Source organism: Ictidomys tridecemlineatus, chromosome 1, assembly GCF_052094955.1.
Source record: "Ictidomys tridecemlineatus isolate mIctTri1 chromosome 1, mIctTri1.hap1, whole genome shotgun sequence".
NCBI lineage: Eukaryota > Metazoa > Chordata > Mammalia > Rodentia > Sciuridae > Ictidomys > Ictidomys tridecemlineatus.
The window spans coordinates 30,073,516-30,100,919 of NC_135477.1; the positions used below are offsets into that span (position 1 = coordinate 30,073,516).

The 27,404-nt window shown below is 46.6% G+C and overlaps 2 protein-coding genes and 1 long non-coding RNA gene across 4 annotated transcripts in view; 2 read left to right on the plus strand and 1 right to left on the minus strand.

Moving 5' to 3' along the window:
* Positions 1-11,473, plus strand: part of Tll2 (tolloid like 2) — a 119,282-nt gene extending 107,809 nt beyond the window's left edge. The window contains exons 18-21 of the mRNA XM_005335281.4: positions 1,257-1,384; positions 4,157-4,370; positions 6,525-6,775; positions 8,247-11,473. Of these exons, the coding sequence (XP_005335338.2) occupies positions 1,257-1,384; positions 4,157-4,370; positions 6,525-6,775; positions 8,247-8,381 (728 nt within the window). The 3' untranslated portion in view covers positions 8,382-11,473. The remainder of the gene's footprint in view (positions 1-1,256; positions 1,385-4,156; positions 4,371-6,524; positions 6,776-8,246) is intronic.
* On the minus strand, positions 314-13,776 carry LOC120885297 (uncharacterized). The gene is made up of 2 exons (XR_005727810.2): positions 13,019-13,776; positions 314-8,853 (listed from the first exon to the last, which is right to left on the minus strand). It is a non-coding gene; the product is annotated as an uncharacterized LOC120885297 (long non-coding RNA).
* On the plus strand, positions 13,689-25,471 carry Opalin (oligodendrocytic myelin paranodal and inner loop protein). Of its 2 annotated transcripts, XM_078033869.1 has the most exons (6): positions 13,695-13,957; positions 17,660-17,695; positions 19,409-19,444; positions 21,144-21,269; positions 23,180-23,236; positions 24,913-25,471. In XM_078033869.1, exons 1-6 carry the CDS (start codon positions 13,955-13,957, stop codon positions 25,084-25,086), a joined length of 432 nt encoding a protein of 143 aa, XP_077889995.1. In that variant the 5' UTR covers positions 13,695-13,954; the 3' UTR covers positions 25,087-25,471. The 2 variants fall into 2 exon arrangements, with proteins under 2 accessions (XP_040127938.2, XP_077889995.1); XM_040272004.2 differs by lacking the exon at positions 21,144-21,269 and having other exon boundaries at positions 13,689-13,957.
* Positions 25,472-27,404: the final 1,933 nt, after the last annotated feature.

Consider the following 27,404-nt stretch of genomic DNA (forward strand, 5'->3'; position numbering starts at 1 on the left):
GGTCTTTGCCCTCCTCCCAGCGACCACTTGCGGCCCTCCTGCCAGGTCTTAGCAGGCACAGGGCAGCCTCAGGGGCTTTAAGCTGAGTTACAATAGCAGGGTGGGTATACCTGTGGGCAGCCGAATCAGACTACCTGGGTCTAAATCCTCTCTCTGCCATTCACTAGCTGTATGACCTTGAGCTAATTACTTAACCTCCCTGAGTCACAGTTTCCTCTTTTGTTAAAAAGGTGCTAAATATCTCCTTCCTAAAGTTTTTGTAAAAATGTTTAGAAAGTATTTCAGGCAGTCTGATACATATCATATCCTTAGATGTTAATAAATATCGGCCATTTATGCCTGTCATAGTATTATTTACATATTACAGTAATACAGACCTCATAGTGAAATATATTTTGCTCCAGCCCCATTCACTGCTGGGAGTTCTTCAGGGCCAGAAGGCTATCAATGTCCAGTCATTCTGGAAAAAACCTTCCCTCTATTCTTACCCTGTCAAGGGAAGGGAGTTTGCCCCTCTGTGATCAACACAGACTTCATGCCTTGGCCCAGCCACGAAGCCCAGCAGGAGAAGTCATGGGTGGGGAGGATAGGAAGACCACAGGCCCCTTCTAGTTTCTTCTTTAGACCTGGGAAGGATTGAGTGAGAGGATGCATACAAAACACTCACCACAATGCTCAGCACAGAGGGAGACGAAATCTAGCTACTGGCCAAAGTGCTAGGCATGGAGCAATTCGTGGGACCACCGTTTGCTAATGCACTGTAACCAGGACGAAGCAGGCCGACTCCAGGTGAAAACACTTTGAAAAGCAGAAGGAAGTGTGTAGACGGAGGGATGAAGCCCTCGGCTGGGGCCTCTCACACACATGATTCATTTAATCCACATGTGCAAGGGTGGCACCACTTCTACAAATTAAGACACAGCCCTGAGGACCGTCCGTGGTAGAACCAGGACTCGAACCAAGCTCCAAATGAGCCCAGGGTCTGTGCTCTTAGCTCTACCAGATTGCAATGATGACCTTGATGTGAACAGTCAAAGGGAGGAGGTGACCTGGCTGCTGAGCCACAGCCAGGAAGGCAGCACAGCCAGTTCAAACAGATAGGCAAGTCTCTGCACCAGGGGACACTTGATCCAGGCTGGCCACCCATATGTTGATGACCCTGAGACAAGGGAGAAGGGGGGAGGCTCCCCTAGAATGAACGCCTTTGGTGCCACCCGCAGTGATTGATTCTCTCTCCATGTGTCCGTCACGCCCAGCTGGCTGTGCGCACAAGATCAGCAGTGCAGAGGGGACCCTGGCAAGCCCCAACTGGCCTGATAAATACCCCAGCCGGAGGGAGTGTACCTGGAACATCTCTTCAACTGCAGGCCACAGGGTGAAACTCGTGAGTCATTTTTGTAGTTTGAGTCTCCACTCAGCCACTTCCCAGATCAGAAACTTGGGCGAGTCATTCATTTCTGGATCTTGGTTTTACTCTCTGGAAAATGGGGATGCAAATGAAACCCACTTCCTGGGGGCTGTTGTGCAGATGAAAAGAGAAAACGAAGAACAGCTCTATAAATGTACCAATTTACAGGGGCACCTGGGTGTGGTGGTGCCCAACACACAGATCTGCAGTGCTGTTGGAGATTCGAGTGTTTCCCGTTTTGACTTTTTACACAATGTTTCATTCTCAAGGTAAAGAAAGAAAGAAGGAAAATTAATAAGTATGGAAGGTTGGGGAGGGGAAATCAAAAGTCCCCAGATCCCACTGCACTCTAGAAATGACCATTCTCAACCCTTCCTTGCAAATTTCTCCAGGAATTTCCTATGCACGTACAGTGCATACATATGCATGGGAAAATAAAGGTCTTTTTTCTTAGTCTTCTCAAAGGGAATATTATTGTTCATTTTCTTCTATAACTTACACTTTCTTCAATTTTCCATAGCAGCATTATGTGAATTCTTTCTTGAATTAAAAACAACAACCTTGCATCATTTATTAAAAGTATCTGATGTGTAGTCACGCTCAGTTGTTTCAAAGGAGAAATGAGTCTCTCTTTCAATTCTCATTCCTCAGCCCCCAGAGGCTCTCATATCCTGGAGTATTAGAGAATTTGTTGTACTCCTGACAGACAGACATTTTTAAAACCAGTCCTCTGCAGAGATGAGGAAGATTGGCCCCGAGACTGCCGGAGCAGTAATTCAGGGAGAATGGAAGAGAACAAAAGAGAACGTGGTGGTCCGCAGACTATGGCACAGGGATTTGGGAGGGTGTTGACTGATGAGAGCCACGAAAGAGGAGCAGAGGCAGGAGAATGGGCTGCCGGGATATGGAGGGTGCAGAAAGGACCCCTGACTGCAGGGCGCCCTGGACAGGCACCTCCTGTGCATGCTCTGCCCGCACAGGGGATGCTACTCAGCTGTGCTCCCATGAGCTGCTGCCCTGGGTTAGTCAGAATGGCCTGGAATCTGGGTGAGGGTGAGTTAGTGAATGCAGAAAGACAGTCCTGCGGTCTGCTGGAAAATGTTCCCAGGGGCAAAGTACATCCCTGACAACCAGAGGGACTGGCGCCCCCTGGGGATGGGATTGCGAACCTGCACAACCGGAAGCTTTTATCCAAGGTGCCTGCACACACCTGTTCCTTTAAAAAAGACATTCCCTTGGAATTCTATCTTTCGCTACTAATAGAATGTGAATTGAATGCTTCCCAAGGACCCTGGTGTTTCACAGTGACAAGGCAGACATGGCTTTGGCGAGCTCCCCACCTCCTTGGCCTGCCTTCTCCTTCCCACTGCATGGCCCACCCAGGTGCCCTGCTCTCCCTCTCCTGCCTGGTGTCTCTACCCATCCTCCCTCGTCAAGGCTCCCTTTTCCCTGAGGTGTGAGAGCTTTTCCCATTCCTGGTACTTGCCTCCTGGTGAAGTGTTAGAGGGGTCTTTCTGTTTTCCCCTCCCTCCCTTCACCTCTGTCCCATTAACCCAGCCTCTCTGTTTTAAATTTAGATTCCTCCAACTAATGGCCTCGCTCCTGCTTTGCCCTTCAGTCCAAGACTTCATCCAACACTGTCCTTGCTCACCTTGTCCTGTGTCCTTGACACCATAGGCAGCCTGTCAGTTGGTCCTCTCTTCAGCATCCAAGCAGCCTGCACTGGGCTGCAAAGCCTGTGTATTACTGAAGTCCAGGGGTCCCCTGAACACCTTCAGGGAATAGTTTTTAGGGGGTGCAGGTAGGAGGAAGGTGATACAACCATGTGATCATTAAGAGTGTGGGATAGAGACGGCTGGCTGGGTCAAGTTTAGCTCTGTCTCTAGTTGCATTATTGGGCAAGCCAGGTAGCTTCTCTATGACTCGGTTCCCCTTCTGCATACTGTTTTTCTTATAGCATCACCAGAATTAAGTGGGAAAATGTTCATAAATACTTGGCATGGAAAAAATGCCCAATAAAATATGGTCACTCTGATCTGGCATGGATCAGCCTGCCCTCCTGTTTCATCTGTAAGCAGAGTTTGAGGATCAGGGTCCTCAAAGCCACAGCTTCTGGGTCATGGTCAAGCTCTGCCAGTGGATGACCTTGGGCAAGTCAGCTGACATCTCCTTGCCTCAGTTTTCTCATCTGTAAAAGTAGGGATTGGACACGTGACAGGATTATAAGGACCCATTAGGTTCTGAGTTTTCAATTCTGAGAATGTTTCAGTGAAATTGACAAAGGTGCTTTTTTTTTAAGTTGGAAATTATAATTTGGAGCTTACTTGTTATAGGAATTAGTATTATAACATAATCATATTCTTGTTTTTATATAATCCTGGTATATAATTTGTTGTATGTTATGTATTTAAGTTTTTATGTATATTCCACATCTGGGACTTTGAGACAGAAAGGGACTTTCCATAAGGTGATATTGTGAAGCTCTGAACTCAGCTGCTGGCTCCAGGAGCACAGTCGGTGCCAGCTCTTAGGATGAAGCGAGGGGTGGAAGAAGTCAGCTCTGGGTGGTCAGGAGCCAGAGTGTAGGTAACTCATGGGTTGCTTTGGGGACGAAAATGGAGGCCTAGGGGAGACCCCGCCCTCTGCACAGTGGCTGGACAGGTGCCTCTGGGCACTACCTCTCCCCTTTTTCTCTGGCCTCGGCTGAACACCAGTCCCTTTCCTTACTTTTCCTTCCTTCTTCCCCAGACATTCAATGAGTTTGAGATCGAGCAGCACCAGGAATGTGCCTATGACCACCTGGAGATGTACGATGGGCCCGACACCCTGGCCCCCATCCTGGGCCGCTTCTGCGGCAGCAAAAAACCAGACCCCGTGGTGGCTTCCGGAAGCAGCCTGTTTCTCAGGTTTTATTCGGATGCCTCCGTGCAGAGGAAAGGCTTCCAGGCAGCATACAGCACAGGTACGGGGCCTCAGGCGATGAGCACTTTGGCAGGAGGAGAGTGGGGTCAAAGGCAGGGAAGGACTGCCTTAGTGTCTCTTTGGGGGAAGGGGAGGGGAGGGCGGCTGTGATAAAATGTCCCTGTTAAAAGGAAACATTGGCCACCACAGGCAGAGGGCGGTTTTCTATTGATGTTAATTAACTGATAAAATTTGACAGGGAAAGCGTTTCTTTCCTTCCTTCCTTCCTCCCTCCCTCCCTTTGAACCATGTATTTGTGATTTTTTTTTTTTTCTGGTCTTCAGAACCCAAGTCTGGGAGCGGGCTGGTGAGAGCAGCCCTCTTTATCTCCCAGGACTGATTCAGGAAAATGAAACATGTTTCTGCTCCCATTATTTTTTCCTCAAGATATCAATAGTTATATTGGGTCCTGGGAAAATGTATGTGCTAGTGACTTGTTTACTTTGCTAGGTGGAAAAAGGTCAGTAAGTAAACTAGCTCTGCCCTTCACCCATTGCTCTGTTAGCTGTCACCTGGGACCAGCACTCTGGGGGCAGTGTTGGCTCTTTGATCCTGGCTTAGATTGTGGCAGAGCCCAGGGCTACCTGAGAACTGCTTGGCCACCTGAGTGTGATGCTGAGTCTGAGGTTGTGATCAGGGGACCCTGTGACCCCTTTTTTCAGAGGTAGAAAACAGGAATCTGGTCAGTAAAATGGCAGCCAGCATCCCCAGGCAGCCTCGCTTGCCCCTGCCTAGCACCAAACACTGGATGGTTTGTGAGACTCTCTTCAGCACCTTGAAGATTTCTGGCTTCCCCCACCGAAGTTGAAAGGCCACTGACTAGTGACATTACCCTCTTGTCCCTGTAGATGGAAATTGGAATGTGGGTGTTCCAGGAGGGTTAGGAACCCAGCAGGAAATGGGGACACACTCAGAGTTGTTATTTGTGGAGAACTTAATAAAAAGACTGTTTATAAAGCATGGGCAAGGTGTGGGGACACTGCAAGGGATAGGACAGGCACTAGGACTAGAGACCCACAAAACTTCTATCCAGGCACAGAGGCCCTCCAGCCCCAGCAGTGACTTACAGGAAGAACAGGCAGAGAGGAGCTGGGATGCAGTACCTGACTTCTCTCCTGCTCCCGCTGACTTTCCCGTGCTCCCCGTGGCTGGACAGAGCTGGAAGTGAAAGAGGGGTAAAGGGGCCTGAGCAGGTAGACTAGAGGTCAGCCCCTAGGGCCCTGGAGCAGGCGGGAAGGAGGCCTCCTGCCTTGCTCTGTGTTCACGTCATTGCTGTCTGCATCTCAGGAATTTGAAATTTCCCAGACTCTGAAGAAATGGTAGGCAGAGCATGGCAGTAAGAGCTGGTAGTCAGAGTGGGGCCCAGGTTGGGGTGCAACTCCAGCTGGGCCTGGGCATTCAGAACAGGATGGCTGGAATCCACACCAGGGGACCTGCGGCACCTGGGAGGTGCAGCTGTTTGAGGTACAGGGTGGAGGAATTTGCCTCCAGGTGCTTCTGATCTAGCCCCATCTGGTCTCATTTACCCATTTTATTTTAGTAGCCTAGACCCAAGATGGTACAGGCCCAGGGCATCCTGGGCTTCTGTCCTGGTAAAACCCAGAAGCCAAGGCTACGGAATCCAAGCCCAAAGCTGAGGTGTGGCTGTGACACCCGCGTCAAACCTCCCAAATGCAAGAGCCAGTCCAGTAGATTGAGGTCTCTGGGTTTGGGCACTCAGCTGCAGTTCTGATGTGCCTTTATCGCCCTCTGTTGGCAGAAATGAAAAGTGACAGTAAGTCTAGGGGGCTGCTGAGCCCATCTTGAGCTGCTGGCACTTCCAGGACTTGAAACCAGATCCCACATCCCAGCAACCAGTGGGGCACACCGTTCATCTACCCCCGTCTTCTTAAGTGTGGGGAGAAAAACAACAGCCAGCTTTTCAGCGCCATGCTCTGGGATTCCCAGAGGCCTGATGTGGCCCAGCATGGGAACATGGAACCTTGTTTTGTAAGGGCCAGTTTGGCCCCTCAGGGATCCCTGACCTTGGAGTCCCGGGCCTCTGTTGGCTCCCCTGTGACATGGCATAACGGCCTTGCCTGGCCTCCCCTGCAGGGCACGCACCAGGCACGGGGGTTCTGGGTTCCGAGGGAAGATCTCATTCTCTCTGCTGCAGAGTGTGGGGGCAGGTTGAAGGCCGAAGTGCAGACCAAAGAGCTGTATTCCCATGCCCAGTTTGGGGACAACAACTACCCAAGCCAGGCCCACTGTGACTGGGTGATCGTGGCAGAGGACGGCTACGGCGTGGAGCTGATATTCCGGACCTTTGAGGTGGAGGAGGAGGCCGACTGTGGCTATGACTACATGGAGGCCTACGACGGCTACGACAGCTCAGCACCCAGGCTCGGCCGCTTCTGTGGCTCAGGGGTGAGTCCCGGGGTCAGTGCCATGGGCGAAAACCAGGGATTCAGAGCATGAGTTTGAGACCTAACTGTTCCTAACGCTTATAGCAACAGTCAGAAGGCCCATGTTTCCTGCAGGGGAGGGGGAAACAGGAGGCTCCCGGGAGGGGGGGTTGGGAGGGAGTCGGGAACCAGTTCATGAAGGCTTTGGACTGAGGTCAGTCCAAGGAAGAGTACTGGGCTTTTAGGCCCTATTTTTACAAAGGATCCTCTCTCCCATTTTTTTTTTCTTTCAGGATTTTCTTACTATTTAATTATGATTTTGTGTATTCCCTATACTCATAATTCTCTCCCCATGCAAAGCCAAATGCTTATGAAATAAGCAGTTACTGTAAATAATACTTGTACTCAAAGTCACTGTCACTTTTCTCATGTTTGTCTCTTTCCTAGACCACCGACCCAGGACCAGGACAGGCCTGTTTTGTTTATTCTTTTCCCAGCACAGGGCTCAGGGCCTGGCTGTATACTGCGCTCAGTGATGTAGTGAGCCAACCAGTACAATGCCCTGGTGGCTCCCTGGCCCTGCCACATCGCACACTGCGCACACTGGGCTCCAGCCCTTTTCTCTGCCTCCAGGGTTCATCACTCAATCTTCTTTGCTATTGGCTGGACTTATGTCAAAGCCTTTGGAATCACGGGAGCTCCTTGTAGACAGAAAACTGACTTGGTATATTTATGTCTTTCAATAATTTCCCTCCATCTACCTTCACCTTCCAAAAAAGAAGGAATGACAGAGTGTGACTTCCCAGATGCGTTGCCTGGGGTATGGTCCTTTCCACTGTGGAGAGGAGCCTTGGTGGGTCTCAAGCACAGCGCTCTGTGGGAAGTCCCATTTGGCTCTATTAGGACCTGGCAGGTGGCAGTCTTAGAACTTGCCAGAACCTTTCTGACAGGTGTAGTCAGCTCCAGTGCACTTTTTGTCCTTGGACAGGACATAACCTGAAGATTTTGGTCCCCTGGGAAACACAGTGGTGAATTGACAGAGCTGGGTGATGTATGGCACGTAATTCACAGTCAGAAAGAGCTGAGCTCAGATCCTACCCACCTGTGTGCACTTGAGTCTTGGTTTCCTCAGTGTGGATGGAGGGAGTATCTGCCTCATAAAGTTCCTGCAAGTGTCCATGAGGTCATATCTGGAAGTGCTGGGCACAGTGCCTGGCCCATCCGTGCACCTCATAAACCACAGGTTCTCTGTGATCTGTGGGTCTAGGAGCGTGTTTGGAAAAGCAGGGTTCAGGGAACTTTCTGGAGAATCTGCAGTGCTTTCCTGTGGAAAGGATCTCATTTGGATGCCCTCTGTCTGCAGGGCCAGGGACACCTCGTGGCTGCATTGGCCATCCTGTGTCCTTGGGTATGGTCCTGTCCCATCCTCGTTTAAACTCTAGTCACAGCCAACTGACCTCAGGTCTCCTGGTATCCCTTTCTCCTTTTCTTAGCCACTGGAAGAGATCTACTCTGCAGGGGATTCCTTGATGATTCGCTTCCACACGGATGACACCATCAACAAGAAAGGCTTTCATGCTCGATATACCAGCACCAAGTTCCAGGATGCCCTGCACATGAAGAAATAATGCCCACGTCCTCGAAAGATAGGAACTGAGAATGTTCTTACAACAGCAGCACCTGGCAAATCAGCCCTAAAACAGTGTACAGTATTTTTTTCAAGCAAAAACTCAAAATCCAGTCTTGAAGGTCTATATTTGGATGAAGCCCCACATGCATGTTTGGCCCAGGAGGAGAGATGTCCCTCTGGTTCCAGTGACAGTGTTGTCAGTGGTGGGCCTCTGGAGATGAAGGCCTGAAGTCCACTCAAGCTGTGCTTCTTCCTGCTCGCTCTCCTTCCCTTGCTCCTGGGGGGGCAAGAGGCCAGCCATGGGGTTGGTCAGCCCTCTTCCTCCTGCTTCCATAGGTGCCAGGAAATGTGACCAAATCCTGGAGACATAGGTTACGCTGAGCAGTGAGAATAAAAGCTTGGCTGACTTGTTACAGCTTTGGCTAGAAACTTTCTCCTTCTCTCCAACAGAGACATGTCGACCAGGAAACCTGAAAAGGTAGACATCCAGGGAAAAGAGACATCACCACAAGCAGCACACACAAGAGCTCTGAGCACCAGCATTATCATCGCTAAGGTGGAAGACCTCAGGCATGGCCCTCCCTGCCCCCTCTAGGCTTCTCCATCCCTCATTGCACTAAGGGGCCATAGCATCCACTAAACTCCAGCAGAACATTTGCCAGGGAGAATTCTTAGTTTGCCAAGAATAAAACATCCTGGCTCATTCTGATAGTCCCTCAATCCCTGACTTGAGGATCCCCATCTGTGCTTGGGGGGAGGTCCTTGGGCCTGGAAGACCCTGCAGCTATGGAAACATGTGCTGCTGTGAACCTTGACTCCCTGACAGCGGGTTCAAACCGCACCTGCAAGACGTGCAAAGACATCTCAGGAGGGGCCCGTTCAGGGTCCCTCTCGGGTGAACACTGTGGAAAACTGGTTCATTCTGTTATGTAAGAATCATCACCTGGTGGAACAAGTCCACTTGTGACCAATCTCCTGTAATCAGACAGGTTCAAGAGTATGCTGATGACTTTTCTCAGATGAACTAGCATCCGATCAATGGAACGCTAGCATCCGGTCGACTTGCAATCGGGATTCACAACACGCGCCACTTGTTCTAGGGATGTGTGGGGGATGATGTTTACATGATTTTAGCACCTCAAGGTATAATTTAAACAGTGATGTAGTTTTGAATGGCATTTCATTAAGGCATCTATGGGCATTATGAGCTAAAAGCTGTGGTATGTTAGCTTTAAAAGAGTATTTATGTTGGAATGATTTTAAAATAATGTTTACATTGACAGTAAGTCCTGTTTGGCTGGTGTTGAAAACAGGGCGGCCCCTGAGAGTACTTCCACTCAGAGCCAAGAGGCTCCCCAGCCCTGGAATTCCTTTGGGATCAATCATTGTTTTTGAACACAGTATTTGTAAAACGCTAGAGGTTCTATTTTTAAAAGATCAGGATATGCCGCCAGAAGATGTTGTTCCATTAAATGATGGCTGGGAGTAAAAACTCGAATAATACAAAGAAGAGTAAAAGAAGTGCAGGGGAATACTTTTTTTTCCCCTTAAAACAGAAAGAAATCAAATTATTATTATTAATAATAATATATGTCTGTATATATGTAAGTATGTAAAGGATCAGCTGTCAAAGCCTTAATCAGTGCAGTGTGAAGAATGCCCACCCCCTAGTGGAGCTTTGTTGTACAGGCCCCCGTGCTGTCTCCAAGCTCTCCTCTGGCTTTCCTTGGCCCTGGACTGAGTTTCAGCCTCCATTCTCACATCTTGGTAGATGGCAGACCCTGCCCAGGATGAACTTTGAGGTGACCAATGGAGTCCCTCTTCTCACGGTTCAGACCCCTCCTGCCTGTTCTGGTGGGTTCTGCTGCTCAGATCTGTGGATCATCTGAGGTTGATTTTGTCCCATTTTGTCTGTCAACACTGAAACTGAAATCAGAATGCATAAGGAGGACACTAAGGGTCTCTCTCCAAGGAGATGAGAATTCTGCATTTTTAACCTTGAGAAGTTTTAAGTAAGATGATGGGATTCCACGGAGAAGTGGGAGGGAGGGAGAAACAGAGCTGGTTTCAGCATTGGGCACCCTGGTGACACACTGATGATTCATTGCTTTAGTGTGAATGTTTCCAAAAGTACACGACTCCAACCACTGTCACCGTGTGGCCAATTCACAACAATGGGGCCCTTATGAAAACCTTTATTTAGGCCTGTGAGTGACGTAGACCCAGAAGACAAGCTCTGATTCAGCTGGGGCTGGACAGGCCCCTCCTCTGGAAGCCTGCACCCTTGGTGATCTACGCAGGACACAGTCCTGCAAAGAGCAGAAAGACCCAGGCCCCTGCACGGGCTCTTCCAGTTGCTCAGCAACCTGCCTGCCGATGTCTCTGGAAGTGGAGGAAGGAGCCAGAGGATGACCCTTCATCTTGCTTTGTCCTTTAACTGGGTGCCATGCCTTGGGTGACACAGAGCTTCAAGACTAGAGAATTAACTTCAAACAAAGGACCTGATGGAGTTTGGGGTCTGGGTCTCCAGCCTGGTCTAATTTTAGTGTAATCAGAGCTCACAGAAGCCAGGGCCTGCAGCCTAGAGCAGGAGAAGGGTCTCAGTTTAACATCAAACAGAGGGGGCAAGGCTGTGTACTGATTCACTATTTTCTCTATTTTCCTCTAAAGTTTCCATTTCTGTTTTACTACTTCCCTCAAAAGTGTCATAGAATCCACAAATGGCTCAGCCTGTTTAAATTATTTGTTAAATATGGGCTAACTGGCAGATTCACATAGGAATTTACCATCCACCTGATCCGTTCGATAATTCCTGGTATTGTTAGTACTCAGTTTGGGAACAAACGTTCCTTCGGCTTCAGCAGATGTTTTCAAGGTTTTTCTTTATAGACCGAACTTCTGAAAAATAATCCCAGATGCCTCAAAGGTTTCTTTAAAAAAAATTAAAGCATTATCTATAAATGTATGGGTATTTTTTATTTTGAGTAACTTTACATTTCAGGAAATGATGTCAAAGAGAATGTGTGTGTGGAGGGGGGAGCTAACATACATCTGTTTAGAAAGGATGCCTCATTAAACGATGTGGATTTATTGGTGTGTCCCGGGTGTGTGTTACTAGTTCAAATAGGATGGGTTCTCTTCATGATCCTTTTCTCCACAACCACCAGCGCTCGGGCAGGGTGTGGCAGGGGGCTTTCTCTAGAGCCTTCTACCCCCTGGTGAGTCTCAAGCGCATAGCCCAGAACACAATTCCCTGCTGGAATCAGAAAAGCACAAGCAAAGCAAAGCAGACAGCTCTCACACTTGCCCCTTAGCCTTGCACATCCCCAGCCTGGCCAGAGGGTATTGGGCCTGAAACTTCAGTTCTTCAGCACAGGTTTGAATCTTCATGTGATAGAAGCATAATTGGCACCAGTTGCACTGATTCGAATGGTTTAGTCATTGGAAACAGTAACATCCCCACTTTACAGGTTAAGAGACTGAGGCTGCCAACTGCCTACGACCAAGCAGCCACCAGCCAGTCGGGTCTCCATGGCCTTGAATGCAGGAAGGACCTACTGTATTCTCTGTCTTCCAGGTACCATCAGATTCAGCTTAGTCACTTTGGTCTTGGGAACTGGAAGCACCCTGAGGCAGAGACCACAATGCTCTTGTTCAGTACTGTGTCCCATGCCTGGCCGCTCAGAGGTGACTGAGTCCCTGACTGTTCATTGTGTCACCTGAGGATGTCCCTATTCCATTCTGGGCATTTCAATTTGTCTCTGAAGTCGGACCCAGGCACCGGGGTTTTTATAAGCCTCCCGGGTGATTCAGGTGTGTAGCCAGGATGGAAAACCCACCTAGTTCCAAGATAACCTGGTCCCCTCCATCGTGCCACTAATTGTCCTCCTCAGAGTCACTAGCAGCCACCAACTGAGAAGCAGATGGCTGCTCCAACCTTTCCTAGGCAGCGACTGGTACAGTCAGCTGCCACCCCATCTTCTTGAAACACACATTTTCTGTGACCCCAGACCTCGGATTTTCCTCTCATGAAGACTTTCTTGCTGGCTGGGCCTCCTCCACCAGGCCTCTAAATGTCCACCGCCCTGGGTCTCTATTCTGGTCCTCTGCTCTGCCCACTTGCAGCTTTAAACACATCCACAGGCCGCCACCAAACGGACATCTTCAGTCCCAGACCCCCTTTGTCTCATCAGCAGTCAGCACCTCCACTGGGCTGGCTCTGAAGGTTACAGCACCCGATGTGGAGCTTGGGTTCCCCCATCCAAATCTGCTTTCCCAGTAGCACGTCCCTAAGCCTGTGCCTCAAGCCCCCTCAGTCAAGCCCCAAGCCTGGGAGTTCAGCCCTTTCCCTCACCTTCTCTCCCCACTTGCCTCAGATTTCCCCATCATCAGCTCTCGCTGCCTTGAACTCCAAAACAGCTCACAAGCCATTCCAGCCAGTCTCCTGCTTCCACCCTTGTCCCTGTGATCCATGCTCCAAGGAGAAGCCAGGGTGAGCTTTGTTGGTATCACCGGGATCATGCTCCCACGTGAAACCCTTGAATAGCTTCCTGCTGCCCTCAGAATAAAAATCCCCCCCTCCCCCCACCCGCCATGTCTGGTCATCGGGCCTCAGGCTCACTCATGTACCCTTACCCTCTTTCCAGGTTGCTCCGAGGTTTCTGTTGGTCCGGCTGCGCTGGCCTCCTTCCCCTTCCATGACACACGGAGACCGGGGAGCTTTGCCTTTGCTGTGCCCCGCGGCTGGGGCTCCCCTCAGCCCTCCACGTGTAGGCCTCTTCTCATTTTCCATGTGCAACTTGAAGGTCATCTCCAGAGTTGTCTAAAGCTATGACCGCGGGTCACTTCACTTGCTGTCTCCTTACGCCCCTCTTTGCTCCTCACAGGGTGGTTTCCATTTAAGTGACCCGTTGGTTGACCATTGGTTGCAATTCTGTGGTTTTGTTGGCAACTCACTCACCATCTTAAGGAAGCAAATTCAGGGCTACTGAAAGCTACCGTATCCACAGCTTCCTGAGCTAGAGGAGGGTCCCACTGGGAAATGTGAGGACAGGAGGCCACGAAGCCAAACTCACTGATGACTGTGTCTTTCGCTGGCAGCCACAGGCCTGCCTCAGAGTGGCTCCAGCACCCACCCTGCAGGCGTCCTCAGCTCAGGCTGGTAGCAGGGGACTCCCTCATGGCCAGGAACATGGTCTGTGCAGTTGCCTGTCAGCTGGGGACACAGTGGCCAGCCTCAGCCCGTGTGACCCATTGTTTCTAAAGAGCTGGCAGCTGCAGGAGCCGCCAAGCTCTCAGGCCAGCTGTGGTGTCTTTGCTGAGATAGTAAGAAGAACAGAAAATAAAGGCAAAGAGGATGGAGGGCCCTGGCCTTTGATAGTGGCCAGGGAACAGGAGCCCATCTTTCCCAAGGGACGGGCCCAGGGCTTGGCTACTCCCCTGCCCATAAATGGCGTGGCCCCGGCTCTCTTGGAGCCACCTCGCCCCGCCTCCCCAGCACTAGTTCCTACAGATGGGAGACCCAAGCCAGTAAGGCCAGTGTTTGGAGAAGGTCCTGGGAGGCTGTCGGCAATGGTGAGTGGGCGCTGGCCTCTTAGCCTAACCTTGCTTTCTCTCCATAAAAACTAATTTCCAGGCCTTAAGGCACTGGTCTCCTAATTCAATCAAATATAGCTGCACCCTCAGCACAATGAAGGGCTTGGGTTTTAATTATTTTCCTATCTATAAAATACTAATTGTTCCCCAACATTCTTATCTAACAATAGCTGATCTCGTCTTTAAGTTTGATATTTTTATTTTTATTTATTTATTTTTATTTTTTTCTTACAAGGATGGGGAATGAATGTCTCAGCTCTGTTTCCTTCCTGGGGAAGCCAGGGGTCTCATCAATGATTTTACCTTTCTTGAGTGTTCTGTCCTCCCTCTGCTATGTTATCAGCAACATGTGTATTCATAAGTTCCATCTGAAGCTTCCCACCTTTCTTATTGATTTATGATAGGAATTTGGTTGAATCAAGTGAAGTTTGCTAAGTTGGGAGAGAAAACAGAAGAGGCCTTTGATTTCTTTATTGAAGAAACAACCTGGGTGTCTGTCAACAGATGTATGGTGTGTGTGCATGTGTGTGTGTGTGTGTGTGTGTGTGTGTGTGTGTGTGTGTGTGTGTGTAAGTGTATGTGTGTCTAGAACGGAATATTATTCAGCCTTTAAGAAGGAGGAGATCTTTGGATCAGCTTTAGCTCAAGCTGCTACCTCCTTACACGGGACTCTCCATCCATCTAAAAAGGAGGAGATCCTGGCTATTGGCCACAACCAAATTGGCCCTGAACGTTATGCTAAAGGAAATAAGCCAGACACAAAAAGAAAAATACCACATGATCTCGCTTATGTAGAATCTAAAAACAAGGATGGGGGACTATTCAGAGGAGTTAAATTTAGAGTTAGGAAGACCTGTGGTCTAACCTGATCTATGCCTACAAGCCGGCGACCTCCAGAAACCCATCTTGTCTCGATGTCCTCACCTGTGATGTAGGGATAACAGTACTCCCCTCGTGGGGAGGTTTTGAGAGCAGTGTCCAACACCAGCATACCTTCAATGAGTGATTGCCTCATCTGCCTCTCCCCCTCACAAGCAGCAAACTCCTAGTGAAGGACAGCATCCTCCTTTGGAATCCCCCTGTAGCTGGGATACACTGCTCAGCACGAGGCAAGAAGGGCTGGCACTTTGAATTTTGCTACTTATACTTACAGTTCCATCTAATAAGAATTTCCCGAAGGGCTTCGCCACCCTAACTCTGCCGGCCAGGCCTACAGGAAGATGGCACCACATGATCCCTCATGTACTAGAGGGAAGTACATGGAAGGAGCTGCCACAGATGTTATATCCCTTAGGTTTACACTGTGAAGTGGGCAGGGCAAGTTGATAATATCCATTTTGAGGATGGAAAAACCGGGAGAATGAATTTGCTGCGAGGGACTGGAGACCCAAGAGTTTGAGTGACGTATCCAAGATCATATAGCCATTAAGTGGCAGGACAGGATTTGAACCCCATCAGGTGGCTCTGAGTCCAGAGTTGCCTCATCCCACCCAGCTGCAGCTCTAAAGGGCACTGCAGTATGTTTTTCTCTCCATCAGAGCACTGTTCTGTTTCTACAAAATGAGAATGTCTTTCTGAAATCGGCCAAAGTCATCGTCATCCACATGTTGATAAACAACACATGCAAAAGCCTGCTTGTTGCTGTCTCGCCTCCTCTGTCCTCCCTGCAAAGGAAGCTTTGTCCTGGGCCTGCTGACATCAGAGCCCAGCACCCACTGATGAGATCAGCCTGGGGCAGCTGCGTTCAATGCCTTGTAGCCAGCCCGTTTGGTGATAGCATGAAGAACAGTGGTTAGATCCCCAGAGCCAGAGAATCGTGACCTGAGGCCCAGGTGATCCCTGGCTTTAAGGGTGTCCCAGAAGAAGAGGTCTAGAGTGCCTGCTGTTCATCTGCAGAAACCACAGGAGTTATCGGGAAGCTATGTGGTGGAAGATCCTGGTTCTGGTCGCAGCTGATGAGTTGTGTAGACTCAAGCAAGCCATCACATTCTTGAGCCTTGGTTTCCTTCTCTGTAGCGTGAAGCTCCTCTGTTGCTAAGAGACAGAGCAGTGGGCAGAGTCGCCACTGAAGCATTTGAGCTTTTTTGTTTAACTCTTTTTTTAGATGTAGATGGACACAATACCTTTATTTATTTATTTATCTATCTATCCATTACTTATTTATTTATATGTGGTGCTGAGGATGGAGCCCAGTGCCTTACACATGCTAGGCAAGTGCTCCATCACTGAGCCACAACCCCAGCATTGGATGAGACCATCTTAATTGAAGGACAATGTTGGAGGCTGAGCAAGGGGGAGTATATGTTGTGGGTGCTCAAAACACTTTTGATTCACGGAAGATGATTTTGATTCACGTTCAGTCATTCATCTGAATTCCAACCCACCTATTAGCCAGAATGAGTTTTGCTGGGGGGACTATCTGCTTTAACCATCTCTCAGTTCAGATCAGGGTCACATGGACCAAGCTCATTAGCCTGTTTTCAGAGTGCAGCTCTAACTGTGCACATTTTTCTATAAGATAATTTCTAATGAGCCCCTGGGTCTCAGTCTTTTCTGTAAAATGGGGTTATGAGGTATAAAATGTCCTTGGAGGCACTTTGGGTCCAAAATATTAGGATCCTTTGGGATTCTTTAATATTTCACAATATTCCTATTTTTGGATAACATTTAATGTTAAAACTCAGCAAATGTGTTGTTCTTAGAATGAGAGAACCTATTCTTGGGGGACTACAGTAGATCAAGAACTGGAACGCAGGCTGAGCCCCTGGTGGACAGGGAGGCTGGGGCTGAAGGAGGCCCGGCCACGGGGTCATTAATCAGATGGCAAGACTCAGGGGGCGGAAATTCCAGAAAGTGAAACAAGGCCTCTGCAGCCCAGGGCAACCAGGGCCAGAAAGGGTCATCTGTTGAGTCAGAGCAGGGTCCACCCATTGTCAGACAGGAAGGGACTTGGTAAGACACACCAATGAGCCCAAACTAAGTGACAGGATGGGGACAGGGAGGAGAAAGGAGCCACGGGTAGCTTGAGCAGAGCCTGACCCAGATAAGTAGGCACCGGGGCAGGCTATTTAGTGCCCCCTGAGCTTGCAGTCTTTAAACACTGATTCCACACATGGGGATGGGTGAGACTGGGTGCTGAGTGGGCGTGGGGGTGGAGGGGGGTGAGCTTCTCCTCTGCTGTCCTGACCAGTTTGGCTCCACAGCCCAGAACCTCTCCCTTGACTTGGCAAAATGAAAGCAGGTCTTTTTCTCAGTTAACTCTCCAGAGATGGTGGTTTAGGATCAGGTGTTAGAACATGCCTCTTGGGGGCTTATCTTCTGCTCTAAATTCCCATAGTTCTTTCCCTGAAAGAACTTCTTGGGGAAAAAATTGTAGCACCTCTCTGAACTTCGGGTGATGTTAATACTGCCCTCGTGGATCAGGGATCCTGGGCCAGATCCTCCCTGGCTGGTCCCCTAATCTGATTGACAACCTAGAGGATTAAGCGTGGGGAGACTGACAATCTGAGGGAGGGGTTCCCGTTGACCTCAGCTCCCCTGCTCCCCTCCTGCCTCCGGGGCTCCTGAGCTGCTTTATGGAATCCATACATTCTTGGGGAGTCCACCAGCGGTGGGGAGCTTGAGGAGTCAGGAGCTTGCTGATGGTTCCTGCCAGGGTTAATGTTTCCTTCTCTCTTGCAGAGTTTTTTACTAAACTTCACACTGCCGGCTAACACAGTAAGTATAGCCCCCCCTGTTCACCAGTCTTCAAACACAGCGAAGGTCAAGGCTGAATTGACACAGGGAACTCCAAAACTCCTCCCACGTACCTTGTGTACAAGGATGAGTTAGTCAGAGGCACTGGTGAATAGCTGAGGGGTGCTGAGAGCAATGTTTTCAATACAGAAATTATAATAGAATCCTCCTCCCACCCTTAATTCTCATCAACAGAACACGTGGGTGTAACCCTTTCCCACTCTTTAGAGACTTCACCTACATTTTGACTTTTGTTATCTTTGTACTAGTGTGTTCTTACTCACCATATAATATTATGTCTTTAAACGTTCTCTGTCAGTCTTCACAACTATAATTGAGGGTAGGCATATGTTATTTCTTCAAGTAAAGTATTTCATAAATTGAGAGTGATTTGGTGATTAGCATCATTATATGCTTGTCTGCATTTAAGATGATTTCCTCAGTATATATTCTGGAAGAAGAATGTTTAGGTCCGTAATGAACATGCTCAGGCTCTTGATCATGACACTTAGTTGTAAGTCAAAATAGAGGGTTTTTTTGGTTGTGGAAGATGAACAGTTTCAATCTACAGTTGATCTCCTGGCTTCCATCCTCATGCAGTGTAGGGGTGACACTAACAGCCAGGGTTGTTTTCTGATCAGTCTTGCCATGATCAACTGAGGCATCTTCCTGGCCCAGTTGTTTAGGTTTGACTGTGCCAAGGTTTTCTGATGAGTTAGGTGTTATTCAAAGAGGACTCCTAAGCTGGTGCTCATTTTGGCTGTAACATGGGGGTGTAGCTCTACGGAGTAGCAGATGGTTGGACCGTGGTAACTTACTGCTGAACTTCTGGTGCCCACCAGTCTGTGTCCGGCTGACAATCCCCTCCTGGGTGGGGGTCCCTTTCTTCTGAGCCTTGACTTGCTCAAACTTCTGGTACCTATGTGATCCCTGTAACAACCCTAGAGGTAGCTAGCACTGTCCCTGTTTTATAGAGGGAGAAAGGAGGCCATGGAGCTTGAGTGGAGAAACCACCAGCCCACGGGGATCCCAGACCTGTGCTCTTAATCCCACCTGAAAACACACAGCATAGTCGCAGGTTGAGTTGCTCAGGTAGACCTTTGTTCCCTGAGATTTATTGATCAAGGCAAGACTCTTGCCTGAAGCAGCTCAGAAGTGGATGAGATCCAGCACGCTCCCCCATGAAGTGGCAATGAACCAGAAACATGTAACATATTCATTCAACCTGGACTTGTCCCCAGGAGTGGGGGCCATTTGCAGGCTCAGCCATTTGTGTCATTACAGTTCAAGAACAAGTCAGTCCTTCCTAAAGAGCCTCGCTTCCGCCAATGTTGAATGTTTATACTCACTTCCCCTCTAACTCTGGGGACAAGTAGGCCAAAGCGTGCTGAGAGTCCTGGGAAGGCCGTGGGGACCAGGGACAGGAGAAAACTTTTTGAGGTGAAAATGTGCCATGGCAGATCCACAGTGTGAATAATAAAGACGCCACCTAAATTGCTGAATTCTTCCTCTTTGTAGCCAAATTTCATTTCAGTTCTTACCTGGGAAGCAGTCAAGGGAGGTTCTGTTTGGTAGTGGTGGTTGTGGACCACTTAGAGAAGGAGCGCGCTTCACCATTTTAGCTTCTCCAGGCTGTTCTGCATGGTGTAGTCTATCGATTACTGTTTTCTGACAATATGTTCTGGTTTCACACAGACTTCCTCTCCGGTTGTTACAAGTGGGAAAGAAGCAGTAAGTATACTCTTAAATTATCCAGACTTGGCTTGGACATTTATAAAATGGGGATAAGAATGCTCTATCCATATGGTGCATTTGTTTTGAGGATTAATGTTTGGCATGTGAACAGTCACCAAGCCCAGACCCTGGCTCAACCATTATTCTTAGGACCCTCTAAGCTCAAGAGTGAGGAAGAGCTCTATTTGTGCAATAAGAATTGTAATGCATTCTACTGTCATAGATGAACAAAAAATAAAAATAAAAAGAGTGAGGGAGAACCTACACGATCACAGGTGGATTTTACAAAGTGTTGAGCAAAAGAAGCCGGACATGAAAGACCACACATCTTACATTTGCTTCTATACAATGTTGAAAACAGGCAAAATCATCTATGGTGATAAATTTCATTATTTTAGTGCTCACAGGTGGGGAGATGAAGGGAGTATGGGGGGCTCCTGGGGCCCTGGCAGGATTGTTTCTTGGTGTGAATGTTGGTTATATGAGTATGTTCTTCATTGAAAAGTATTCAACCTGTGTATTTATGATTTTATACTTAACTGTTCTATAATAGAATCATACTCCTCAGAAAGTGAAGGAGAACCCAGACTTTGATAAAGTGGCACATTAATAAGGATTCTGTTGATTGTCTTCAGTATTTCCAGAAACAAGTCTGCAAATCCAAAAAGTCTTGTGGCTACAAGCACGACTTTCCTCTCAGATGAAATGGACATTTGAAAACTGGCTAATGCATTTAAGATAAATGCATTTGAAAAGTCACACCAAAATGGTGTGGGTCATAATAAAAGCTTTTGCTTTTTGCCAGACTCATAGTTGAATGTGGTGTCTAGTTGTTGCTCTGTGTTGCCCTATGTGGTACCTGAGCTTTTCCTACACGGAGACATTTGTGTTTCTTTTCCCAGGAACTCTTGTTTAGATCAGTTGTCCATTCTCTTCTAGGTTGCCCCTCTTAAAAAATACTTTTTAGTTGTAGATGGACACAGTACCTTTATTCTATTTTATTTTTTTAATGTGGTGCTGAGGATTGAACCCAGTACCTTCCACATGAGAGGTGAGCACTCTACCACTGAACTACAACCCCAGCCCATAGATTACTCTTCTTGCAACTGATTTAAACTAAGTGAATCAAGTCCTATGAAAGCAAGTCCCTTGTCATGCAGGATACAAACTTCTTAAAAAATAATGTTTCATTACTCTTTTGAATTTGTATATGATACTTAAGCTTCATGCAGCCTTTTTTTTAAATTTAATTTTTGGGGGTACCAGGGATTGAACTCAGGGGCACTTGACCACTGAGCCACATCTCCAGCCCTATTTTGTGTTTTATTTAGAGACAGGGTCTCACTGAGTTGCTTAGAGCCTCGCTTTAGCTGAGGCTGACTTTGAACTAGTGATCCTCCTGCCTCAGCCTCCTTGATTACAGGCATGTGCCACCATGACCAGCTTTTTGTTTTATTTGTTTGTTTGTTTGTTTATTCATTTACTTATTTTTTAGTTATGGATGGACACGATGCCTTTTTTATTCACTGATTTTTATGTGGTGTTGAGGATCAAACCCAGTGCCTCACACGTGCTAGGCAAGCACTCTACCACTGAGCCCCAGCCTCAGCCCCTGGTTTTATTTTTGATCTGCTGAATTATTCCTTCCATCTTGAAGATTCGGGGCTTCCCTGACCGTGTTTCTCTCTGTGTGCAGGACTGTGGGCCTTCTCTTGGGTTAGCGGCCGGCATCCCGTCCCTGGTGGCTGCAGCCCTGCTGGTGGCCTTACTACTTACTTTGATTCACCAGAGAAGACGAGGAAGCAGCCATGAGTCCGCTGAGGTGACGACCAGCTTCTCTGGGTCTGGACGTGCTGCAGGAATCAGTATTTCAGTGAACTTGCTTTTAGGCTAAAAGCACGAGAATCCGCAGGCAGTGTTGCTCCCGGAGGCCATGGTGGTGGGAGTGGCAGTGCCACAATTCCCACTGCAGACCTGACGCTGTGCTCCGGCAGAGCTGAGTCGCCCACTACTCTCAGGCCCCTTGAGGAAGTCCCTGGCCTTGGGGATGTATGAGGTGCCCTCCAGGAGCTGGGGAGGGGTGTTTGCTGCCTTGGCAAACGTGTCTGTACAATGGGTCTGTTTTCCAAGTGGAGGGGCAAAAAGGGCCCAAGCTTCACAAGGTGAGGACGGAGGTGAGGTGAGGAAAGATGAGAGAAGAGCAGTGCCCAGGTATCATTGGTCGGGATGTGGCCAGGACAGACCTGCCCGTTTCCTAGTCTGCGCACAGTTGACAAGAGCATGCACATCTGCCTCCCACGCTGGAGTGCCAGATTGCTCAGAATTCAAAGGCCGCCCAGACTGATACCCAGCAAGCTTCCCTGGTTGTGATCACATAGACTCCGACTTCTACTTCCACCCTGTTTATAAACATCCCTGGTTGTTTTCACAGTGCTAAGTAAGCACTAATGGGGAGATAGAAAACCTTGATTCTTATCCCGGCTCTGCCGCCCTATGATTTCTATGATCCTAGACCAGTGATATTTTCTGTGCTTTGGTTGGTTCAATTCAAAATCAGGATAAAAATTACCTCTCTGAGCTGGGGATATAGCTCAGTGGCAGAGCACTTGGCAAGCATGTGCAAGGCCCTGGATTCAATCCTCAATGCCAGGGGGGAAAAAAAACCCTACCCATCCTAGTCTAAGGAGTAGACGAAATCATAAGAACAAAATGACACCTTGGATGGTGAACATCTGTATGTAAAGGTGTGTTGACAAGATGTGAACTTTAAACACAGTAGGAAGTACTAGGTGACTGTGGTATTATTTATTTAAGTAATAGTTTCTGACCCTTCAGTGCACTTTAAAATTACCATTCACCAAAACAAATTAATTCAGAATTTCTGTACAATAGAGCTATGGCATTGACCCTTTAAAAACTAGATATTTTTATTATGGACACAGTAGTGCTCCCTACCCTTAGAATGATATTTTTATTATGGACACAGTAATGCTCCCAGTCTTAGAATGATACGTTCTAAGATTCCACAGTAGATATTTGATTCTGTGGATAATACTGAACCCTACATATTCATATATACTTTATGCATGTATACCTATGAAAAAGTTTGATTTATAAATTAGACAAGGTAAAAAATTAACAATAACTAATAACAAAATAGAAAAATTATGATAATATGTTGTAATTAATGTTTTGTGAATGTGGTCTCTTAATTGCATGGGATGGGTAACATATACAGCATGGATACACTGGATAAAGGGATTGGATGATTACTTTCCAGGTGGGAGAAAGCAGGATGGCCCAAGACTTCATCATGCTGCTCAAAATAGAAATTTAAAATTTAGATTGTTTTAGGAAGTTTTCATTAACATTTTTTGGGCCCTGTTGTGTCATAGTGACTAAAACTATGGAAAGCAAAATCTTGGACAAAGAGGGATTATTGTAATTTTGAACATATACTAGAGTAAAATAGTACAGTGAATCCAATTATCAACTCATGGCCAGTCTTGTTTTATCTCTCCAACCCTGATAATTCTGGATTATTTTTAAATAACTCATAGTGATATTTCTTCAGTTTTTTAAGGGAGGTATCATTTTTTATTATGTATTTGCTTTGTTTTTAAAGTTTTCTAGTGATTCTAATAAGCATTCAGGTTTAAGGACCACTGAGTCTAATCCGTGGTTATGGTCAAAACTTGTGACTCTTCACTTTTTTTTTTTTAACCAATTTAGGAAAGTGAGAGACCATGTGAAATTTCAGAAATCTATGACAATCCCAAGATAGCTGAGGTAAGAATTTTTATTATAATATCTATAAATGACTAATACAATAGTAAGCAAGCTAATGCACAAAGTACACACGAGCAAATGGAAGGGATGCAGCCAAATGAAGCTCAAGCACAAAGGAGGTTCTTTATGCACTTTTATTGGAGTTCAAGTAAATTTAATATTAGAAAATTAATTTCATATCATCTATTTCACTGACAAATTGAAAGAGAAATATTGTGTGACCACCTCATTGGGAGAAGAGAGTTTGAAACAAACTCAACAATCCCTTCTGATATGAGCTTTTAGAAAACCAGAGTAGAAACTTCTTAACTTGCAAAATAACATCATTTTAATAATTACACAAAAATCATACCTAAGTGCAAAATTTTGAAAGCATTCTTTTCTTTTTCTGTGATTACCAGATATAAATCAAGAATGCTCATCACTTCTATCCAATATTGCACTTTAGGTCCTGGTCAATACAGTAGGCTAGGGAAAAAAACAGAAAACATAAGACTAAATAGGAAGAAACAAAATTGGCATTATTTGCAGATTATATGTTTGTCTACATAGAAAAGCCAAATAATCTAAGCATAAATTATTAGAATTAACAAGATATTTGAACAAGTTCAGTGGATACAAAAATCAATATACAAAGTAATGTGCATTTCTTGAGATAAGCAACAATTAGGAAAAGTAATTTATGAATTATTATTTTACAGTGGTAATAAAAATATATAGAATGCTGAAGAACAAATATAACAAAAATATGTAATCCTTTTATGGAAAATAATAAAAATTTAGTAAAAGACACTAATACCTGAATAATTCAGATATATACCATGCTCCTGGGTAGGAAAATCAGTAGCACAAAGATGTCAAAGACCACAAATTTATGATTACTTTATTACCTAGATAATAAACATAATTTAATTTAATCCTAATAGATTTGTTTTCATAAAATTAATTAAAGTTCTTCTACAATCTATAAGGAATAAGGCAGAAAAAATATTTTAAAAGAAACCATGAACACATAAAACCATTAGAAAACCAATAGCAAGGGGCTGTGATTGTGGCTCAGTGGTAGAACACTCGCCTTGCATGTGTGGGGCCCTTGGTTCTATCCTCAGCACCACATAAAAATAAATAAATGAAACGGAGGTATTGTGTCCAACTACAACTAAAAAATAATAAAATATTTTAAGAAGAAAAGAAAAACCAATAGCAAGATGATAGATTTAACCCCAACCATACCAATAATCCCATTAAATGTAAATTATCTAAATACTCTCAGTTAAAAGGCAGAGATATTAGATTGTCTATAAAAACAAGATCCAACTATAAGATGTCCACAAAACCCAACTTTAAATATAGAGACTGGGACAGATTAAAAGTTAAAGGTCAGAAAAAGAGACACTATGCTAACAATAAGCAAAAGTGTTGAGTGACCTAGGAGCCTCCCATGGCAGTAAGTTCAGGTAATTACAGACCCTTCTTTTCTGTTTTCTGTCCCTCGAGGGTTACTGTATTTCCTCACCTGATGTCCAGTGTCCTGAATACTATTATTTTAAATGCTTTATCGGATTTGGGTTTGTTTCATGTGGGAGGGTAAATATATATGGCTATTGTTACTCCATCTTGGTCAGAAGCAGAAGCCTCGAGTGTATTTTTTTTTTTTTAATCTCTGTTCTCTCAAGAATCCTAGGAGGTCACCCACTGATGAGAATACAATAGGAGCACAAGAAGCCCACATATACGTGAAGACTGTAGTGGGAGGCGAGGAGCCCCTGCCTGACACTTACCGTCCTCCTGAAGAAAGAGAGAGGAGGAGGGGACTCTGGTGGCTTATACCCAGACTGAGTCTAGAATGATATGGCTTCATCATGGAGCAGAAAGGAGCCAAAGACGGCTGAAACCCAGAGATTTGTGCTCGAAGAGGAGATGTACCAAGCTGCTTTTTAACCACTTCAAATTTTATTTATAGGTCTGGAACACTTTGGGGTTGATTTATCTCTTTAGGGGATGGTTCCAATAAGATTCATTCTAACTTTCAGACCTTGTGGTTTAATAAGCAGTGAAGCACCCGGTGAGTTGCCTTTTTTCAGATACAGCCCCGTAGGTCCTATTCCTGACCCCAGTGGGAACTTGCTTTTCTTTGCGATCTGGGGAAAAGGGTCCGGTTTCTGAGTGTCTTGCTGTCTTCTCATCTTTTTCTTACATCCCTTTTCTTAAAAAAAAAAAAAAAAAAAAGAAGAAGATGATGCAGCAGCTGTCAGTCCTGGCTTCTATGTTCACCCATGGTCAGCCAAGATCAACCACAAGTTAGGATATAAATGAAACTTACATGAACGGTGCAAGGGGAAGCCAGTTCCTCTTTCTGAATATCTCAGGGTAGAAGTCACGGGGAGCCACACGTTCCCTGACCACATCTGGTTGGATCACGTCGTACAGCAGTGGAAAGAATATGGCCTCCTGAGCAGGAACTGCCACCAAACAAGCTGTATGGCATTGGTTAACTTCTCCAAGCCTCCGTTTTTGGCTTTGCAAAAGAGGGGATGATAGTTCTTGCTTCATGGGGTCACTGAAAAGATTAAATAAGAAGTAAAGGGAAGTGTTTGCCACTTAGTAGGCATTAAAAATGTTAGTTCTCTCTCCCTAGTCCCTTCCTACCTTTTCCCATATTGCTCTCCTGATAAATTTAAGCAGCTGATCTCCAGCACTTGTTACCCATAGTCATAAAGTCACCATTGAAATATTTATGGCAAACTTTTTTCCATGAACTTCACCCCAAATTGTTGACATTTAAAGATATTTCCAGGTATCCTTAGTAGCCGGTGAAACTTCAAACCTAGATGTGATACTGTCTTTACATGGGAACCAGAAAAGGCCAGTTTTTCTTTCAAGTTCCCAATTCCAAGTGCAGGGACTGAGGTTTTACCTTTAGCCTTCAAGAGGTGGAAGCTGGTGGGGATTTGCATTTCATGTTAAAATGACTTTTCTTTCCAATGAGGCATTTTGATGAATTACTTCTGATGACAGCTCCTCAACCGTCTTTGACCTTTAGTGCTTTAAGGGTGGTTGCTAAATATATAATTTCTCTTATTAAAAAGTATCCTTTGGAGGGCACATGATTCTTGAGCCCAAGAATAGCATTGCCATTTTATCTTGCTGAGGGCTCTCTCCAGGGAGGCCCCAGGGAAAAAGAGAGACCACCTGGAGCGGTGTTGGGCCCATTAAGATAACTGGACAAAGAACAATCAGTCTGTCCTATTTTGTGGGAATTGCTCTAGAATAGACACCCCCCCACCTCTGGCTTTTAAGCAACTCCTTTTTCCAGTTTTCAATGCCTCTCCATTCCCCTCCCCATTTTCGCCCATCCCCTCCTTTTGCCCTCATCCCTAATTTCATGTTCTCTGTGACTGTGGGCAAGGTGACTTCCTAGCACATCAGATGTCTACCACCCACCTGGCCAAGGAGACACATCATTCATCACCCCGACCTGAGTCTGTGATCAGACAGCATCTGAGGAAGACAGTTCTGCAACAGGCTTTGTGTCTGTGTGCACGCACTCGTGTGGAGGGCAAAGAAGGGGCAGGGGAGGAAAGAGTGGCCCTGAAAGATTATTAGGAATGACAGCTTATCCACTCCATCAGGGTGGAGAAAAGGCTCATGTCCTTGGAGTATCATGATTTTAAAAAATCTTGCAGGAAGAGAGATCAAGAGGACTCAGGGGATGAGCACCAAGGGATGGGCCAAGTACCACACACCTGCTGTCCAAGGAAAATCCAGGACCGTGTCAGCCAGCTTGGGACAGGCTTTGACCTTCTCTTCCTGGAGGAGGCTTCTAGGCAGCCTGGCTCCCCCATTCAGGGCCATTGCCTTTGAGCAGGTCAGACATCCTTCTGGGAAACCCCGGTCCAGAGCATCCCAGGGAACATCTGACTGCTCCACGAGTCACCTGGGTATCCTAGAAAACATTTATTTCTTTACCCAGGGCCTCGGATGGGTCAGAAGTGTGTTCTACTTTCCTGAAGAACAGAATGGGTTCTATTAAAGCCCATCAACCGATGGCCCATGCCAACCCCTGCTTTTTAAAGCCACCTTGCCCTGTCCCTAGGGTTCAGTTCCCTTGACAGGAAGATTTGGCCATTTGTAAGCAGATGTGGCCAGGGATACTGGTACTTTTACT

What these genes read in the sequence shown, in the direction of transcription:
- Opalin (XM_078033869.1), top strand. An exon ending in TCACACTGCCGGCTAACACA is followed by an intron (nt 17,696 to 19,408) that starts GTAAGTATAGCC and finishes GGTTTCACACAG; the next exon opens with ACTTCCTCTCCGGTTGTTAC. An exon ending in GCAGCCATGAGTCCGCTGAG is followed by an intron (nt 21,270 to 23,179) that starts GTGACGACCAGC and finishes TAACCAATTTAG; the next exon opens with GAAAGTGAGAGACCATGTGA.